This window comes from Daucus carota, chromosome 6 (genome assembly GCF_001625215.2).
Source record: "Daucus carota subsp. sativus chromosome 6, DH1 v3.0, whole genome shotgun sequence".
NCBI lineage: Eukaryota > Viridiplantae > Streptophyta > Magnoliopsida > Apiales > Apiaceae > Daucus > Daucus carota.
In genome coordinates this window covers 20,295,849-20,316,832 of record NC_030386.2, presented here as the reverse complement: position 1 = coordinate 20,316,832, position 20,984 = coordinate 20,295,849, and the positions used below count along the sequence as shown (strand labels likewise).

General features: G+C 35.0%; 3 protein-coding genes across 3 annotated transcripts; 1 reads left to right on the top strand and 2 right to left on the bottom strand.

The window, feature by feature from the left end:
* The first annotated feature begins 141 nt into the window (after positions 1–141).
* LOC108227104 (uncharacterized) lies at positions 142–4,410 on the top strand. The gene is made up of 6 exons (XM_017402099.2): positions 142–479; positions 568–694; positions 782–1,108; positions 2,208–2,300; positions 2,535–3,030; positions 4,045–4,410. The coding sequence occupies exons 1-5, from the start codon at positions 151–153 to the stop codon at positions 2,796–2,798; spliced, it is 1,140 nt and encodes a 379-aa protein (XP_017257588.2). The 5' UTR covers positions 142–150; the 3' UTR covers positions 2,799–3,030; positions 4,045–4,410.
* A 6,367-nt stretch (positions 4,411–10,777) lies between these two features.
* On the bottom strand, positions 10,778–12,210 carry LOC108227050 (protein SRC2). Its single transcript, XM_017402049.2, has one exon. The coding sequence runs from the start codon at positions 12,092–12,094 to the stop codon at positions 11,096–11,098; it is 999 nt and encodes a 332-aa protein (XP_017257538.1). The 5' UTR covers positions 12,095–12,210; the 3' UTR covers positions 10,778–11,095.
* A 1,261-nt stretch (positions 12,211–13,471) lies between these two features.
* LOC108227632 (PWWP domain-containing protein 1) lies at positions 13,472–18,427 on the bottom strand. Its single transcript, XM_017402879.2, has 2 exons — positions 17,209–18,427; positions 13,472–15,995 (listed from the first exon to the last, which is right to left on the bottom strand). The coding sequence occupies exons 1-2, from the start codon at positions 18,215–18,217 to the stop codon at positions 13,519–13,521; spliced, it is 3,486 nt and encodes a 1,161-aa protein (XP_017258368.1). The 5' UTR covers positions 18,218–18,427; the 3' UTR covers positions 13,472–13,518.
* Between the last annotated feature and the right edge of the window lie 2,557 nt (positions 18,428–20,984).

Here is a 20,984-nt window from a genome sequence, read left to right as displayed (position 1 = left end):
TAAAGTCTAGAGAACCAGTGTCACTTATGTTCTGTGTTTGTGTAATTTTTACAATTTGTAGAAGGAGATTTTAAATGGTGTTGACCTGCTTACTTATTAAATATGCAGGTTGGCAGGTCAAGTTTTTTGTTAGTTGTATTCTGGGTTCTTATGGCAATGGGAGCTGGTACCAGCGGTGGTGGAGGGGGCAAGGGCAGGGGCAGTAAAGGGTGCAGGGGACGGGGAACCAGTAGTGGGGGTCGCGGGGCTGGTGGGAGGGGAAATGATAGTGCAGAAGGAAGGGATCGTGGGGCTGGTAATGAGGGATCTGATAATGATGAGGAGAATTCGGGGGATAATGGTAGTGAAGGACAGGAGAGCCGTATCGTAGTACGAAATACATATGGGAGAGCCAAGCGTAGCTGCTCTGTTGGTGATTATGGTAAGGTACCAGCCACGGAGGCAGAAAAGCAGACCGTCCATTTCCTGAATGGCGCAAAGTATGTTATATTCCATCTCATATATATGTAACACGCATACACTATACACTTGTTTAATATATTCTGATTGTAATGTTATGTATTACAGTATTAGAGATAAAAGGAAGAAAAAGACTTTAAGTTATATTATGAAAGTGAAATGGAATGAAGATACACATGAAAAAAAAGGAAAGGAACGTGAAGGCTTCTTTGACTCATGCCTCAAAGAATTCAAGGTTGTATTTACTCTCTATGTCTCAAACAATTAGAAGTTGTATTTAATTACATGAACTGCATATGTGATCTTTACTGTTTTTTTATAGGACTATTATGTCTATGAAAAGGGACTGAAGCCAGGAGAGGGGGATAGAGCTGCTAAAGAGTTCATGAGCAAGAAATGGAAGAGTATCCCTTATGAGGAAAAGAGTCGGGCTGATTTATCAGCTGAAAATGCAAGGAAAGGGGGACTGAAATCAGCTACTCGGCGTGATTTCAAGCCTCATTACTTCAACAAACGCACCTGGGATAAACTGTGTAATTATTGGGAGAGCGAAGAGTTTCTTATTAAGTCAAAAAATGGAAAAGAAGCCCGAAAGAAGGTGGAACACATCCATCACAGCGGGGCCAAGTCTTTTGACGAGAGACGTCAGGTATATTTTGCTTAACTTATCGTAGTTGATATTTACTGATTGCTATCCTGGAAAAATATTATCTTGTTTTTCTCTGTCTTATTTTGAAGATGTTCACTGCTCTGCTGAATCCTGTTTTGCGAATGTATTACAGTGTCAGAACTTCCTAGATAAACATTTTGTTTAGGCAACCTGGATTTTAATTATCTCCAGAATTGTAAAACTATTGCAACTTCTGCACTACAATAATGTTAGTAGATAGTAATTATGCGTACTTGTCAAGTTATAAATTAGGCAAAAGCAACTGATCAGAGTTATCAGCAAGGTTTACCGGAAACTTTTGTTGGTGGCCTGTAAATATAATAATAATTTGGTACATCCTAGTTTCCTTTGCAAATGTTGTAATGACAAATGAGGCCTTTTTTCCTAGATTAATACTATATTTTAGATGTTATTGATATTGTTATATATTATGGGGATAGATTATCTAAAGCACATAATAGAGAAGTTCCTGTTAATACGGTTTAAAATATAGTTAAAATGAATAATAGTAAAGGAAATCTTTTTTAATACAGCTCAAATTTTATCTGTCAATGTGCAATGTGTTCAAGCCCGAGCGCTACAGACTTGGTACCTTGTCTACTAGAATATTACTTGTTAGGCTGTCCTGTTCAGATCTTAAAACTATATATTACTTGTTAGGCTGTCCTGTTCAGATCTTAAAACTATAAATATGTTATTTCATACACGATTCACTTTGTTAGAACAACATACCCTATACAATTGGTGATACCTAATTTGTAAATGCTGTCATGTCTAGATATCTACATTAGATTCAAGTGAAGTTTGTTTACTGTGATTTATTTTGGCAGGAATTATAACTAGATTTTATTTGTTAAACAGTTTTCTTTCTTCCCTGATTCAGAAACTACTTTTATTTAACTGATTTATACTTTATCTGCTATAAATCTGTCAACTAACCGAATGGAATTGTCTTGCCCAATATTGTGGATTTCAATGTTTAGTACCCCCTCTGTTATTGAATGCAATTTTCTTGCTCAATATTGAATGCAATTCACATGTTCATGGATATTAAAATATATTCTACTTTGGCATACAGGAGCTCGAAGAAAAAAATAATGGGAAAATTTCTGAGTTGGACTTCATATCCCAGGTGTACTGCCTTGACGATCCAAAAACTCAGAAATTAAAGGTATATTAATATTATGCTTATTAAATTGATATAGTTTGAGTTGCTTTTTCGCTGCATAAATTATGTTATAAGTAAATGCACTTTTAATTATAAAATAAAATCTTACATTTAAATAGATGTCCAAGTTATTGGATCTGATCTTAAATATGTAGATTAATTTGTCTATCACAAATGCAGCTCTTTTAGTTATTTACTGGATTAATTTTTATTTTTTCAAATATTACATATTTTCAGGAAGATATTGAAAAGGCATTGGCTTCACAACCCACAGAACCAGAGGATGAGGAGATGACAGATCCTCCACCATCACCGAATACTCTCAAAATGAATCAGCGAAGGAAGGCATTGAGCTTAATAATACAAGTGAGGCCTCCGAAAAAGGGAAAAGCTATCCTTTTCCCTCGACATCCAGTGACAGAGGTTCTCGGAGCCTATGAGGCAGCCAAGTTTGCGCACCCAGCCCAAACAGAATTCTACTCCATCACAGCTGTCTACTGATTCAGTGGATCTCGTCGTGAGGGTTTCAGCAGAGGTGCATCGAATGGTTCGTTCTTTAGAGATGCGCGAGGTCCCACGTAGCTTTTTAAATGAGCAGATGCATCGCCTAGCTGATGAGGCCTTTCCAGATCGTGATAATCTGATGCAGCAAGAATCGTGGAGTCTGTATATGCGCTTGGCAACGGCTTTTGTTGTGGATGCCCTCAAAATGAACGATAAGGTCATTTTAGAGGTAATGTTGTACATCATACTTTCTTTTTCTATACCTGCTTCATACTTTCTTTTGATTAAACGTGCTTCATTGCTTTTCTTTGTACTTTTGGGGAAATCTTGGCAAAAATAAGTGTCAGTGATCCGATTTAAGAGTCATAGCTGGTGCAACAGATGTGATATATTGATAGATGTAGGTGATGGGTCAAGTGGAACTATGTTTGACTTTGTTTTAGTTTAGTATCCAAGGATTATAGGCTGGACCAATTCTTTGCATGCTGATTGATTTGTAGGGTTGGAATTTGATCTTGATTAGGCCATACTTGCACAGTAGACAATAGTCCCTCTGCTCTTTAAGGTCTGCTTATACTGAATATGTTTGATTTTGTTTTGACACTTGGTTTGGTTAAGTAATGTACAGTGATCAAAATCAGCAAGATAGTCCCTCCGGTTAAGTCACATTCATGGATTTTGCTCAAACTACAATAGGAGCTCTTAAAAATTTCTTGCATTTAGATACTAGTTTCATTGGGGGAAATACAGCTGGTCCAGATTTCTACTTAATTTTCTGCATTTCTTGCATTTTGTCATCGTTCATAGTTTTCTACTTAGTTTTCTTGTATTTAAGTTGCTATTTTTGATATCACTGTTTTCAGTGTTTTCTACTTAGTTTTCTTGTATTTAAGTTGCTATTTTTGATATCATTCTCTGTTGTACTGTTGTAATATATAACCACCACCAAGCTGTACAAATATAAGCTTAAAGTTCTGACCGAGCTAATTAACTAGGCAGTTGTCTTTAACTAAAAAGACTACAGTTTTCAATGATAGAATTGGTAACAGTGAGTACAGACAACCATATAATTTGCGAAATTAAGTCTGCACTCCATCTGGTGCTATAATTTTCACCAGCCTTAATAAAACATACTTAAAAATAGTCCTTATACTGGAAATTAGTTTAAGTAATAGTTTTCTCAGGCTTCAAATAAGAATATTAAAGTGATGCATAATTAATCATCAATAATAATTGCATGCAGGGTACTAGTATTGAAAAAGCTCCAGTGGATCGCGACATCTCAGGAAACCATGCTGATGAAGACATAGACGAAGATGCAGATCAATTTCCCTTGTAACTGATGCAAGGTTTATGAGCGACTAACTCATCTTTTGAGGCTAACTTTTTGAAACTCACTTAGACTTTTGAAACCATGTGGATGTATGCATATAATGTTGTAAGTTGTTAGCCTAACCTTGGTGATACAATTTCTAACTGCTGTAGTTATTAATTTTGCAGCGTAAAACTTATTCTATCAGTTATGAATGGTATCAGTAGTTATGAATGGTGCATAGTCAAGTTTGTTTACAATGTTTATCTAATTTAAGTTTACATTAAATTGGTTGTTGTGATTGGATTGGATTGAATTGGATTGTTGTGATTGGATTACAGGTGGGATAGTAGTATATACAGCAAGGTCATGCCGTTTTTTTTTGGTAATTTTAATGATAAATTTGGCTGTTTTCGGTCGAATTAAACTTATTATATTTGAACGAATCCCGTCAAAATTATAAATTTGACCACCCAATGGCAGTCAAAATTATAAATTTGACCACCCAACAGCAGTCAAAATTATAAATTTGACCACCCAAACATCAGTCAAAATTATAAATTTGACCACCCCAACTAGTCAAAAATATAAAATTGACCAATTGAAATAAGTGGTCAAATTTATAAATATGACTGGATATAAGTGGTCAAAAAAATAAATTTGACTGAGTTGGTCAAAATAAATTAAAAATAGGCGGGATTTTCAAATTTTCGTGAAAATTTGAAGTGCGAAAATAACAGTCAAAATTGACCGCAAACGGTCCAAATTGTCGGTCAATTTTAACCGGTCAAAATTAACCGGTCACTTTTATCCGGTCAAAATTAACTATTTTTGACCGGAAATGACTAAAATCCACTACGCTAAGACTGACCGCCGTTTCCGGTCAAAATTAACTAAATTCGACCGAACCCGGTCAATTTTAACTAAAATTGACCGAAAATGACGGTCAATTTTACCCGTTTTTCTTCATCCTCTATGAAAACTTCAAAATGATCGCCCATGGAAAGGAAATTTGTAAGAAGAAAACACTAGGGTTGACACTGAACTAATATTTCCTAGGTATTGAGTACTAGAAAACAATTATGTACATAGACATAGTTTAACCCGCTTAGGTAATTCACTTGTGAAGAACTTCCATGAAATTTCGCTTCTAACCAAAACTCGAGTATACCTAGACAATTGGTTGTTTTTTTTTTGAAAATACGTAGACAATTGTTTTAATAGGTTAATTTTGAGCACGGTTGGAGTTTGGTTAAGAACTTATCCTCTACGTACAGATATTTATTACAATTGTATAATTATTGAAACTAAAGTTTGAATAAAATAAAATGATAGTTGAAACTTAAATCTAAGTATTTTAGCGAAATATAATAAAATAAAGTTGAAACAGTTTTTTTTTAAAGTAAGTATATAATTAATTGGTAATTGATCGGAAATCTAGAAATATTATCATTCACTAATTCACAATAAAAGAAAAGAGAATGGTTTCACCGATAGAATAGATCATTCATTATTTTATTACAAAAATCCTAACATATATAATATATATATATATATATAATTATTATAAGCTAAAGAATTAAATTACTCCAACAAAAATTTCTCTCGTTTCTATACCGTCTTTTCTTATTACTTCCAAATAAAAAGTAAAACAATTAATGAAATAAGAGCATGTATATCAAACACCTTAGGATAAGACACGAAGTATATTCTAGCATAATTAATATTTAATTTAACTTATTTATTCACGAAAGTATTGAATTTTTTTATCACATGTATGTTCATAATTTGATTTTGGTTTTAAGTTTACTTTGACAATGGTATATAAAGTTTACTTTGACAATGGTATATTCAAACTCTATAATACTAATCTGTGTTAATGATAGATGATATTTTTTTTATTTCAAATTATTTAATTTCAATTTTCTTATATATATGTATCTTTGATTCAACTTTAATTTATAAAATATTTTTATATATGTATAATTTTTGGCTTTAGTTTTAATCTTTTAATTTTTATTTCTTAATTTTATTATTTATGTGTAAATGCGAGTACTATATATTTATTATATAGATTTATTGGTAGCCATGATCCTATAATAATAAAAAAGATATATATTCAAACTATATATGTCTTAGATAATTAATTTACTTATGAGTTCAATATATCATATATTATATACTGAATACTTGAAAAGAGCACGAATAGGACAATTTAGATATGTCACATATTCAAAATTATAAACATACAACTCTTGCTGCATATTTTCAATATATGCTATCTTCGGATTTTCTAATCGTGAAAAAAATAAATTAGTATTATATAAGTTTTACTAAAATTTATTATATCACTTTTTATGTTTAAATTATATATTATAATATGGTGATTGTACTGTTATATATAATAAAATAGAAAAAGATATAAGATATAAAAGGTTCGATAACTGTATCTACAAGAATATAAATTTTAAAATTAAAATTTTAAATATAATATAACAAAAATACTTTACACAAAAATTAAATATTTAAGTATATTAATATCTCTTATATATATAAAAAGACTTAAAAATATTTAGAAAGCTCCAAGTAGTTTCAAGCAACTTGGTAACGTATTCTTGATCCTAAGTTTTGGCAAATCGAACCAGGAGTGCTTTGGAACAATACGTCAACACTCCCTGTCTAATTTTAGCTAAAAAAAATACTTCAAAGATAAGAATCCTGAAGATCTTATATTTAAATTTAAAAAGAAAAAGAAAAAAGGAGGAGGATGCTATGTATAGACTGACTGATGAATGTTCTTGAGTGCGGAAACTTACTTCACCAAACAATAAGCTTAATTGATGTTCATAGACGAGCTCAAAAGAGCTCAGGTGCCCGGTACTCTGTTTGCTGGGCTTGTTACTTACTCCCTCCGTCCCAGTGAATTATATACTGTTTTCTTTTTGAGACGTCCCATCAATTATACATTCCAAAAGTAGTAAATTTTTATAATATAAAATATCATTACACCAACTACTTTCCTCCACTATCTCTATTCTATAATAATATAAACACTATTACACCCACTACTTTCCTCCACTACCCCCACCACTATACCTACTTTTCATCTCACTTTACTCATTTTTTTTACTCATTTTTTACACAATTTCTTGGTCTCCGTGTCCCAGCCATTTGTATACAAATGGCTGGGACGGAGGGAGTATTATTTAAACCGAAGAATTATTAATGATTTATGAGTTATTAAAAATATAATAATAATAATAAAAGTGATTTATGGTTAACCTATGATTTACAGGTTATTGTTATCAAAAAAATTAAGTCACGGCAAAAAAGTACCTCAAACTAATTTCGGATTTTTAGTCGGTTTCTGGCGTATATTTGACTTGAAGCCGACTTCTGACTTATTAGACAAACAAGACATCCTTCGGCTTAAAATCACAATGGCAAACACGCTCCTAGACAAATGATCCATCAAGAACAGAAGTATGTGTATCGCTGAAATGCTGTTGAAAACATTGGAAGAAGTCAAGTCATCTAGCTTTGAAGATTGAAGGTGAAAGAAATAGAAAAGTGAAATTTGGTCTGCAATACTCATAAAAATAACATAAGACAGGATTACCATGAGCAATGAGTTCTCCCAGTCCCAGATTATGTATTTCAGATTGTCCATGACCAAGCTGAGTATCATTATAGAAGATAACATCCAGACTTATAACACATATGTACTCATGACTTGTTTTCAGAACAAAAAGAACAAGAAAATCAGAGCGGTGAGAATGCAGCCAGCAGTACAAGATGCGCGGAGATGAAATGCAGGGCATCGGAAAACAGAGGGAGTCTTGTGATTATATTGGTGATCAAAGTAGAGGCACTATTGCTACTAGTTGCTATAAGATGCTAAGATGCTAAGATGCAGGAGAGCATACTACAATATCAGAGAAGGAGAAGGAAAGGAGAGTTTAAATGAATGTCAGCATTAGTAAATATTAGATTCTTAAAATACATTTTAAGTCACATCATATAAATAGCACGGCTGCTAACACCTTGGCTTCACTCTGTCTGAATGTCTTAATCCGTGTAACTAAAGTTAAATCTGTGATTAATAACTATCATAAACATCCAATTGAAGTTGCGTAAACTAGTAGAAGTGCTGGAACATAAACTTGGATGTGAATAATTGTGCATATCAGTTTTGACAAGGTTATTCGACCGACTGACAAAAAAATAAGCTTTTCTTTGCTAATTAGACAAAGAAATCTTTAGTAATGAACGCATGATTTATTTCGTAGCAATGTATGTGCAATATCTTCTTAATAGTTACACTACGAACTCCAAATTACTGTGTGTTTTGGACAGAGTCTGCTTGGTAACACGTGCAGTACCAGGATCCTTGGAAAGGCCGGTTTTCCTTTATAAGACAATTTTGTAGCACTGGTGATCGAACACGAGGTCAATAATCGACAAACATATAATCTATCAAAGCATATACAAGCTCCTTGGCTCGATCTCTCAAGAAGCCAAGGAAATACCATCGAATTATCTAAATCGACAAACATATTATCTATCAAATCATATACAAGCACCTTGTCTCGATCTTCGAGGGAGCACGGACACATAGCCAGATCAAGGATTTTTACCAGGATCATAATATTCTAACTCTCTCTCAGTCGAAAGCCCATTTCTGGATGAGAGTGGATAACATGCACCCATCCTTGGGGCATAAATTTGTTTTCATGTCAATAATAAATTACGAGAATATTGGGAGCAGGAGAAGTCGAATTGTAATACCATGTCAAGTGACTTGTTCACCTAATCTTGAAGGTGTTAGGGAAAGGCTATTTAGCAGAATCATTATATTCTAACACAAGCAAATTTAAAGAGATCTCTACTAAAACTGAACTTTTGTATGCAAGAATTTAAGCTTTGTCGCAGTGTGTATGTTTTAGATAAGACATTTATACTTTTTTATTTATGATTTTGTAACTATGTTATCATCAGATCTGATTCACTCGGAAGTCTAAATTTTACAGAAAACCAAACTAGTGTTGTAAGTTAATTACTTGGCGATTGATGCTGAATTTGAGATATAATTTGAGACTGTTGCCATATTTTATACGGACTACAAAGACAATGGGATATACAGAGTAATAAGTTATTACCACTAATCACAAAATATCTGGCGATGAACTCTATAACCCAGCAACAAGAAATTCCTTAATTTGTTTTAGTTATTAGTCTAATAAACAAGAAAGTCTCATCAACAGCTTTAAGGTACGAATAGAGGATGATGATACCGAGTAGCAACAAGAATACCATCGATACTAAGAGTGAACTGTCTTGAATTGAGAGAACTATCTGCAAATATAAATTTCAGAACCTTTTATCTGGTCTGCGCCTAATGGTGGACGACATTTGGAATATTGAGGCATCGCTGCTGCAGGGGTAGAGTTTCGGGATTAAGACAACTGATTTAAATGTTACTTTTATGCATAATGATGATTCTTCGTAGATAAACATAAGAAATAACATTTGATGTGATGAACAAACCAGGATGGCCAGATTTAACTAACCTGCAACAGCAAAGAAAAGGGAAAATAATTACATCATTCTGTTACCGTCCATGGATGAAAATGTAGACTCCATTACGACAAACTATTTGTACTAATCCAAATCCGAGTATGCAAACAAGAAAGACGAGGTTCTTCTCAATACAAGGTTGATCAGAGAAAGTAGTCAAAAGCCAGTGGTAGTTAGTGTGAGAACAAAGATTCTAGTATCCTTATGAGAATAATTAGAGATCAAATCGCTTATGCTCAGGAGAAAATCTGTGTCAAGAAAAGGAAAATCCAAAACCTTCAAGTTCACAACCTTTAAAATCCACATCCCAGTGGCCTTGACGATAGTAGCAAGTGTATTCGTAACAATATAAATAACAAATATAGCATTGTCCGGCTTAATTAAGAGAAACCAGGCCAAACTATTTGAAGAAGAGCAGGAGAAGTACCTTCAAAATTGTAATTAGAACAAAAGGAATATACAGAGCCTGCTTTTTCTTAGTAACAATTTTTTCCAATGCACAACCGGGATCAGTGACAATGAGCCAATCTGGTGACTAAAAACAGAAATCCAACACACCAGGAGGAGAGATGCAGAACATTCGAAATCATGCATGTATGTATGAATATATTAATAGTGAAAGCTGCTGACACAGTGCTCTCTGGACAGCATACCAACTTTCAGGCTAACTTCTCTGCAAGGATCAAGAATTGAGAACACGAAAAACTCATGACATACAGATACAAATAGATTCAGTTACTCGCCTATTTTAAGCCTTATAGTATCCCTCAAATTGAACCTCCGGTCTTAAAATGTTTTCTCTAATCGCTTTCTTGAAAACTTTTATGTGCAATTGTTACAATTATCCATGAAAGTAAACGGTGTAATAGAAACCAGTAGTTATATTGTAGGCCAAAATAGTGTCTCAAAGTAAGGTTTTGATATTAATTAAAGAAAAGTCTAACATCTCCAATTATTCCAGTCTAACACATTGTGTTTCTGAAAGAATCAATCTGCTCAAGGCTTGTATAGACCAGAAGGGATCGTAAAAAGACACCATTAAGATCATAAAAAACTTGATAAACAGATTTCAGTAATTTGCCAGAGATAGAATTTGGAACACATTATAAATGCTTACAGTTACATGATAGCCAGATATACAATCTCAATACTTTGCTGCACTAATATTCAGCATATATTGCAGCGAGTCCACATGAAACTCCTAAAATCTATGATTAACAAGTTTACCAGTGGATCCTCATCACAATGTATGCTATTAGTTGCATACATGTAGAGAAAGAGAGTGACAAAATCAATGATCAACTCTAGTTTCAAAAACTTAATGAAGGATGTTAAAATATATCAACCTCATTCCACTAAGCGACCAAAATTGCCTTCCACCGCCATTTCTCTATGTTACACAACCTCATTCATCTGTTTCTCTGACATCTGTATCATCTGTATGTCTGACATCTATGGCATCTGTATTTCCGACATCTATATCTTCATTACGGGCCTCTGCAGCATCCTCCAGTGCCATTTCTGCAGCCTCGGATACTACATCCCCAACCAAAACTTCTGCTACCATTCCAGCTTTTTCGTTCATACCAAATCCTGATTTTTCGTTCTTTTCTGGCACTGGATCAGGCTGCTGGACAGGATTATACGCATATGCCACAAGCTGTCCTGGATAGCTATAGACAGGAGGCGGTGGGTAAAAAGCTGGAGCATATGGATAAATATAACCTCCACCGCCATATCCTCGATAACTATACCCTGGTGGAACCGGGAATTTTCCTGGTACCGCCCCTGGCTGTGCATGCAACGCGTATGGGGGAATAAAAAATCCCCCATGACCAGCATCCGTTCCATTACCTGGGGGTGGTAGATAATATCCACCATTACCAGCAACATCAGTTCCATTAGATTTCGGTGGTGAATATACCTCAGGAAGTGCAGCAGTATTTGTGACAGGGGGATTAGCCTCAACCTGTTGTACAAATTTTTCTCCGAACCTAAAGGAAATTTTAAGGCTTCCTTTAGCCTTTCCTGCTGTTGTTGAGACCTGATACTCTGCCTCTGTGTCCTGCGATGTCTTGTTATCTTTAGAATCTTGAAGGAGATCCATAAGAGGAATCCGAACCACTCCAACAACCTTATCACCAAGTCCACGTTCCGCCTTGAGATAAAAGTTGATGAAACTCTTGAAAATGGAAGCTTCCTCAACGGTGAACTTGAACCTGTGGTTCCATTCTGGATCACAGCCCCCGCTCCTGTCCATATGTGTCTTGCGCTTCGTCTTTGGTGACTCCTCATGTTCACCGCTTATGTAAACCTCCACAAAAACCGCCATTTTCATGAAAATGTTCACATTTTTCAGATCTGTTGCAGATATCACAGTTATGTCTAAGGGTCGATACTCCATTCTCAGCGTATCGCCCTTAGCATAGATGATAAAGCTGCAACTTCCTTAGCCGGATAAGCGAGAAAGGTTCAGGAGTTTGGTTATGAATGGTGCTTCTTGGAATGATGCAGTTACGTTTTGTTTTGATCGTCTAAATATGGCAAAATAACAGAAGGATGATGAACAAGGATAAAGAAAGATGTAGTCATTATTATTAGTTTTTGGTGTCACGGGAGCTGAGAATTGATATCTTATTAAAAAAGAGATGGTGTTACGCCAATATAGGTTGACACTAGTATGAAACGGTCAAAAGAAATCTCTAAAACCAGAATAAGAGAAGTTGTCGAGTACAATGGTGATACGTTTTATTGCACTAAGAAAGTTGGCAAGTACAACTATTTTTATTATGGTGAACTTACAATATCCTCATCGGTGAACTCCGATGCATATTATGTATTTATGTTATTTACAATACGGCTCTTACCGGGGTGAACTCCGATACATATTATGTATTTATGTTATTTACAATAGGCCTCCTACCAGGATACTCTCATAGTCGAACTCTAATGTATGTTAGAGTACTCATGTTACATGTTTCTCTTTTTCGTGATATTCCTGTCATTGAATCATAGTTCTCACTACAATACTCTGTATGCGACTTGTACATTTGTAACAGGTAAATCGCCGTCACATAAATTGACTTCATATAACATGGTTCAACTATGTTGAATTTTGTACATGTATACAAGTACGTCAAAGCAAAAACATGCTCAAGTTTCGGGTCACCATACGCCAAGATTAACAAACATGACATTTATCAATCGGTACTCTACCTAAGACCACAATAAAATTAATGAGAATACAACAAAATTAACGAGAATAAAAATTAAAACCATAGTTTCGCTTTAGAAGCAAGGGGTTCTTGAAACTAACGTCAAAGTTCAGCGGCAATTTAACATTACAACGATAATACTATATAGACCCAGTTCATCAGCAAATCGTCTACGGAAAACTTATAAGCCAGATAATTTATCTTAATTGCCACTAAATCACAAGTTGAATCAGAACGAAGTAAAAGCTTCACCTTCAGCTACACGATACATAGAGCCCAACAAAAGCAAGTTCATATCTTTATCATGTAAAGAGCGCAGAATAATTATCCGGTTGAAATCTTCAGGATGACCACTTGCTCCCTTTGTGCTAAGAAACCCACTTTGTTCAGCTCTGAAATGACCATTTATTTGGCCGAATTATATCTTCATTCTTCAAGTCCTAGCAAACCTTTTAACCCAGTTCCACATTTCTTCATTCTTCATTGTACTTGTAAGGGCTTTTCTTATTTGGTACTTCTGTATGTTCTTTTGTTCATGTATGATGATTTTTCTTATATTTACCCCCCCTGCCCCTCCCCCTCCTCCCCCTCCCTCTTGCTACTTTTCTCAATTTTATAGAGGATGCATAGGCACATATCCTAGATAATCTGTCACTTTACTAACAACATCACTGCACTTATTTAAAAGGCCCATCATCTGCTGTGAGATATCCACATTAGGGGGAGTTGGGATAGTGGATGGTGCATTCACACTGTTAATATTATGACCATTTCTTGGTGCTAATTCAGTATGGTTCAAAAAGTTCGGCGGTCTTAAAATATCAACAGCAGTAGGTACAGGAAGTATAGGCAAGGAAGATGTAGGAATGACAATATTCTTACTATTAAAACCCAATCCATGATTAGTTGAAGAAGATGCACCACCATCAACAAAACTAGCATTGTTGTTAATGTTCTTATTACCAATCATCGATTGTTCTCCCCCTCTATCTGTTTCTTCCTCACCCAAAATGAATCTTACACGAGTTCCCTTACCACCGCCATTTGTGCCACTGGTCTCGTCACCATTTGACTTCTTAAGGATGGATTTCGGCTGACCTGGTTGTTGCAGTGTCCGCTGAGGTAGGGATCTGGCTGGTCTTTGCTCAACTGCTGAATCTGTCAACTGTGAGTTTCCCACTGATGAATCATCCTTGTGCACTTTACCCTGTTCAGCTACAGATGCCGCAACTTCAACCTCCCGCGTGAAATACCTGACATCAGCATTCCCGAACAAGTTATGAGTAGAAGCAAATCTACATGCCGCCTCTGCATCAACCCTGCGTCGATATACCAGACGACATGTTGAGCTCTTCCAGAATATACGTGTAGCAGAATGATCTAATTGCCCAAAACGGGCAAACCGAGCCTTAAGTTCCATCATAGATGGCAGTGTTCCTTGGGGTGGAAACTTCATCACCAACATCAACGGACCTGGTGCTTTTGCGGAAGGCTCCGTCTTCTTGAGAGGTGCTGGTTTAAGTGATCTCATTGTTGGCACACTTGCTTCTGAGAGAGCTTTCGGCTTCGTTGATTTCATTGTGGGCCCGCGTGCTTCTTTGAGAGGTGCTGGTTTAATTGACTTCATTTTCTGCCCGCTTACTTCTTTGCCCTGCTGCATAACTACAGTTTTCTGACTGGCCTTCATTGTTTTTAATTCTTTCGCGTCATTAATTTTTTTCTTCTTCTTTGCAGCAATTTCTTCTTGGCGATCAGATGGTCCCCGTTTCAGCCCGCCTTTAGATGGATCTTCAGGCCTAGCCACTTGTCTATGGGGTTTGATTAATTGTCTCTCTTTAACATCTTCAGCAGGGATATCAACGGTTTTGGTACCAGTTGGAGGCTCACTGATATGAGTTTCGGCCAACCCACTGTCAGCTGGCAATAGGACCAAGCTCTTTTCAAAAACAAGTGAACGATATCTAAGGAAAGCTTGCCGAACAGCTTCCATACAGCTGTTGCTGCCTCCCTTGTAACTGCGAGCAAAAGCTTTCAAGGAATGAAGTAATTCTGGAGACTCCAACTCTATCTTCTCCGCTAGACTCATCTTCTGTGCCAGAATAGTTTCGACCGTGATCTTACTTCCATTCCCCTGAAGCTCCACGTGCAACTCCTCTCGGGAGGCGGTAGCAACTTGCGCAGGTGATTTAGCTATGCTCCCCACTGACGCCTCAACTTCTCCACAAGACTGATTATTTTTCAAATTTTCGGAATTTAATGTTTCTTTCTTTCTCTTCTTCTTCATCAATGGCACAGAATTCTCACTGTTCACTTTATCAGCAGGTCGCTTACGGACCTTGACTTTCTTTGCTTGAATGCCATCATTTATATCTAGACCATCTTTATTAGACTTTGCATTACCTGTTCCCAAAGGATGTCCAACACCACCATCATGAGCTTGTTCTCCATGTACTTCAGTTTTAGCTGCTTGACTCGAAGACAGCTCAGGACTTCCAACAGATGCAATGGTCATTAAAGGTGCTTTGTCATGTTTGCCATCAACCACTGAATCAGATCTAGAGCTCTCTTGACTTCTCAGCCCTACAACCGTTCCCTCATTCTGGGAAGATTTTGCTTCATACGCTTGGCAAGAGTGAGATGGAGCTTCACCCACTGGTTTATTATTGGAAGAATTAACCGAATTCATATGGGAGTCAGAATGGCCAAACTCCAAGCCAGAAGGCTTATCATCCCTTATATCTCCTTTCCCACCTGCTTCTTGTCTCAGATCTGAGATTGCTCCTCTCACTGAACTTTCTGCTCCTTGCTGTTTTAGTGAATCCTTGTGCTTTTTAGAGACCTTTGCTGATTTTTTTTGCGAAGGGCACTCATTGGCTGATATTGCCAAAGAGCCATCTACAAAAACTGGCTGCTCTGAGGAAGCAGCTTCGCCGGGAAGGACAGGAACATTAGTCTTTGAGTCATTTGTTTCATCTCTCCGCTTAAATAGATACTGATCCTTCTTTGCACGCTCCCTGGATTTATTAGACTTTGAAGAACCCTTCCCCTTACCAAGGACTTCAGCAATTACCAGAGGGCCACTTAATGGAACTGAAATACAAACAAACCATCAAATAAGTATAAGAAAGGTCACAATACATGGAACACACTTGCATGTAATGGTAAAATATGCTCATTATTGTGCTGCACGAAAATTTCCAAAAAGTAGGACGACTAATGAACACAAAAGTTCAGGGTAATTGATTTAGCAAAAAAAAACAAGAAGTTCAAGATACTTGCAACAAAACATAAGATACAACAACAAAATATAATCTCAAATAAGTATTTTCTCAAAAGCGATTGAATTAAACCATCAAGTTTCTTTTATTCTGCGCAAATAAATTATAGTCGAACATCACTACAGTCTACAAGAAATAATGTTTCCAGTTCTGTTAGTACATATTGTGTATCTACTATTTCCGATCAAAAACACTACAATGGAATTGTTAACAGTTTTTTTGCCTCATAATGGATTTTCTTTAAGAGAGCATTACAGTTGCCCTTTAAATGGCACATTTGTTTAACTGGAGTTTACAGATAAAACTCCTTGTTTTGTTTACTTTTGTTATTTTATATGTCTTGCTCATCTGTGCTCCATCAATCAAATCATTTTGCTAGTATTGCATATTGTGTATCTACTACTTTTGATCAATAACCTTTTTTCTTCTCTACATATAGACATAACAGGTTTATATATTACTTTCTCCGCTAGAGAACAGCCATGAGCTATCAAAATTCCAATTCTTTTATGCTTTTCAGTAAAATCAAACAGATCTCTGTATCTAAATGTCAGTCATCAAAATATTCCTGAGTCTTAAACTTGTCAATATCATCCACATTCTAGGATTTCTAAAACTTTCAGATTAGAAAGACTACTCAAAAAATATGTCAACTAAAGTGTAGCCATAGCAAAAAATGATGCAGAAATAGAGATGCATGCATTAGAGTAATCAATAAATACTCACCAAAACATAACAGTCCGTACACAAACCCTTTAGCAAGTTCAGAGAGGAAAAGTTAAACACAATGGAGAATACGAACACAAAATGTCCTATAGAAGCAAATACATACTGTATCATACATGAAAATGTTCAAGTAGGAACCGTGTGAAAACTTGGCTGTCAGAGACATTAATCTGATAATGAAGTAATACCAAGGACAGGGCAGCATGTATCAGAATTCAAAAGCATGAAAGATCAAAACAAGATAATGCATGTAACAACCTAAAAGACATATATCAACTATGAAAAAAATAATTCAGTACCTGGATTTGCTGCTTTTGGAAGCTGGTTCAGGGCTAGCATATGTGCACGAGAAGGGTGCTCAGGCTCTAAACCAAATGCCTGTGCATAGGTCTCATCAAATTCCGCATACACTGCTTTCCTGTAGGCAAGAGCAGTGGCCTTATCCTTCACAAATTCTATGGCCTCATGCTTGACTTCAGTAGGTGACAACGCCAGTTGATTCACAAAACCAAGCACCTCGGTAGGCTTAAATTCATCCCTTGATCTTCTTATCTGATCAACAGAGTATACACTACCTGACTCATACTCACCAACATCAACAGAAACATACCCCTCAACAGCTGTTGGATGAAAATTATACAAATTTCTACATCGACAAGCCAAGCCCAGAGACCGCCTCCGGCTCGCCTCATCAACAGCTTCTTCAACAGCTCTAATAAAAGTCCTAGAACTCACCTGCCGTGATTTCTCAGCATAACCAAAGTCAAACCGCACAAGCTCAGCAGGATCAAACCAACCATAGCTACAATCACCAAAAAATGCCACCAACACATACCCTGCCGTCTTCAACCTACAAACCTCCGGCGACGCTAATTTCTCGTTATAGATCTGTCCCGGCCACCAAGGATGCGATTTCACCTTCCCCCAAACTAAATCCCCTATCTCAAACCCCTCATATTTCTCGACTTTTTCAACCCTTTTCATCCTTCTCTCCTTCCCCTTCTCCCCTTTCCGCACTCCACTATCACTCACCTCCACCCGACCACTCTCGTCATTCCGACCACTAATCTCCTTCCCTTTTTTAACTTTCTCATCGCCACCAACCCAATCAATCAACCCCTCATTTTCCCCCAAAATCTTATCTTTTGAAACTTTCTTCAATTCAGAAACCCCAGCTTCATCACCATCGTTACATTTAACATCTAGACTATCATTACCATCACTAGATTCATCAAAAGCAACAATCTTTTCACCTAAATCTTTGATATCTGTATCTACATCATCTTTATTATTCATAACTGATAGCATGTAATTGAGCAATAATAGCGAACTGAAACCCTAGCACGCAAATCGCGAGAGCATAAACATATCTCTGTATCAATCAATTCATGGGATTTGCTGATTCACTGAGAAATTAAACCTAGGGCTTGTAGAGAGAGATATCGGGAGAGATGTGTAGAGAGACGCAGCGAGAGAGATGGGTGTTTTTAGATTAGTGATAAAGGGAGGACGATATTACCCATTTTAGTTTTCATATTTAGTTTTGTGCCGATTAAATGGACCAAAATTTGACTACAATTTTTTAATATTTTATCAATTAAAAAAGTAAAAAAAATATGTCACCAAAAATACCTTTTAATCTACTTTAAGATGTAACTAGTTGAGAAGCCGCGCGTTGCGGCGGTTTATAAAAATTATATTAATAATTTATTTAATATTTATATTTGTAGAGTATAATAATTTTGTGGCTGTCTATAAAAAATTTTATATTATAAAAATCTTGATGTAATACCAATACTAATATATAAAATTTCAAAATTGGACTATAATTCATGGTGAAAAAATGAAAATAAATTTCTACACGTAATTAACAATTTAAAACACGACGAATCTTAATTTTATTTGTGTGTTTTTTTTTTAAAAGTGATCATGTTCTTACATTGTCACTTTCCTCCAATTTTTTTGGATTGATTGTGCACAAAAACATGTAAGTTAAATCCGTGAGATAGCAGTCTATAACTACCCTTGCGTGGAACAACCTTTATTTTTTAATATTGTATAAACAGCATTCACTTAAAAGTTGCTTAAACGGAGCAAACAGATAATGCATGAATAATATTTTCATGTATACAAAGTAAATCATATAAAAATTAACAACAACAAACATTATAAAAGAATAACCAACAAACATACATCACTAATAGTTAATTTATTGATATCATCCATCAATATCAAGTCAAAGACTATAATTTTCCTCCCGTGTTTGGATTTGTCGACTCCCACATAACGGTCTATACCTTTGCTTGCAACAACCTTTATTTTTTATTACCGTATAAACAACCTTCACTTATCGTTGCAGAAGAACGGCACCACCGAGCTAGAAATCGAGCAAGAGAACTATCACCAGAGAGAGAGGTAGGGTTGTGGTATTGAGAGAGAGTAGGTTGTGTTTATATGATCAAAAACCTTACAACCTATAGGGGTATTTATGGGTGCAGAGAGACTTGTGTGCTACTCTTTCCCATATATAAACAATCTGAAACAAAATCAGATTAAAATTTTTAAGCTGCTATATTCCATAAATAATCTGAAACAAAATCAGATTTTGAAACTTACTTCTAATATATCCGCTGAAACAAAATCAGATTAAAACTTTTAAGCTGCTATATTCCATAAATAATCTGAAACAAAATCAGATTTTGAAACCTGTTTCTAATATATCCGAAACTAAAAAAGGTAGTTCTAATTTTTAATATTTTTCATTCGAAAATTTCATAAAATTAGAAAAATAGAATGGAGCGACTTCTCCTTTATATAAAAACAAATCATATAAAACTTTCAAGCTACTATATTTCATAAATAATCTGAAACAAAATCAGATTCTGAAACTTGCTTCTAATATATCAGAAACTAAAAAAGGTAGTTCTGATTTTTGATATTTTTCATCCAAAAATTTCAAAAAATTAGAAAAATAGACGGAGTGATATGAGAGGCGCCACCTACACGCCCCTCGCTTCTCCTTTATATAAGTATATTGATGATTGTCAGTTTTTTAAAATAATGAAGGAGTGACTTGTAATCTTTGGTCAAAAATTAGTCAATTTGACCAACAAAAAAGGAAATGTGACAACGGGACGGAGGGAGTAAAAGAAATAGTACATGTATTAGATGGGTACTTTCAATGTGGAAAAAGAAAAAATGAAATACTAAATAGAAATAATAATGGGCTTTTTTCATAACTGCCTAACCTCTTTAAATTTTTTACAAAATTTACTTTCAATATTTTTTAAAATATCATTTTTTATAAATTATTTACAAAAATACGACTTACAACTTCTGCAACCTCATTTGCAACTACGTTTGTCAACAGTTGAAACGACTTGCAACTTCAGCAACCTCGTTTGCAACACCATTTGCAACAGTTGCAAATGAGAAATTTCATTTGCAACTTATGCAACTTCATTTGCAACCGTGGCAAACTGAGGTTGCAAATGCAAGGTTACAGAAATTGCAAGTCGTATTTTTGTAATTAATTTGAGAAAAAATTGTATTTTAAAAAAAAAAATTAACTTGACAGTATTTTTGTAAATAGTTTCTAAAAAGTTGGTATATTTATAAATATATGCCAAAAATGAAATATTGAATAAATAGGTTGGGATTTGGAAGTGGTCATCTTTTGAATATCCATATAATTGAATAAAATAATTTTTTAAAATAATCAGTTTTTTTTTTAAACTATAAATTCAAAACCCGGCTTTTTTCCTAAATTAGTTGAGAAATTCTTATTTTAATTAATATGTTTTTTAATTTAAGTGAATAATAAATAAAATATTGAAATTCAGTAGAGATAAATTCAACTAAAATTTGTGAAAGAAAAAGATTGTATTTTTATTATTTTTAAGTAGAATATTAATAAGAGTCAAAGATCTGACCATTGATATTTACAAAAAGAAAAGAATAACCTCTATTTGTGATGAAATAAGTTATATATTGTTTTTTTTTTGGAAATAAGTTATATATTGTTATAAGAGATATAAATATTTAGAGGATATTTAATGTTATAAAAAATAACTAT

What these genes read in the sequence shown, in the direction of transcription:
- LOC108227104 (XM_017402099.2), top strand. Translation starts at nt 151, where the DNA reads ATGGCAATGGGAGCTGGTACCAGCGGTGGTGGAGGGGGCAAGGGCAGG. An exon ending in CATTTCCTGAATGGCGCAAA is followed by an intron (nt 480 to 567) that starts GTATGTTATATT and finishes TATGTATTACAG; the next exon opens with TATTAGAGATAAAAGGAAGA. An exon ending in CTTTTGACGAGAGACGTCAG is followed by an intron (nt 1,109 to 2,207) that starts GTATATTTTGCT and finishes TTTGGCATACAG; the next exon opens with GAGCTCGAAGAAAAAAATAA.
- LOC108227050 (XM_017402049.2), bottom strand. Translation starts at nt 12,094, where the DNA reads ATGGAGTATCGACCCTTAGACATAACTGTGATATCTGCAACAGATCTG.
- LOC108227632 (XM_017402879.2), bottom strand. Translation starts at nt 18,217, where the DNA reads ATGCTATCAGTTATGAATAATAAAGATGATGTAGATACAGATATCAAA. An exon ending in TCCAAAAGCAGCAAATCCAG is followed by an intron (nt 15,996 to 17,208) that starts GTACTGAATTAT and finishes TTTGTATTTCAG; the next exon opens with TTCCATTAAGTGGCCCTCTG.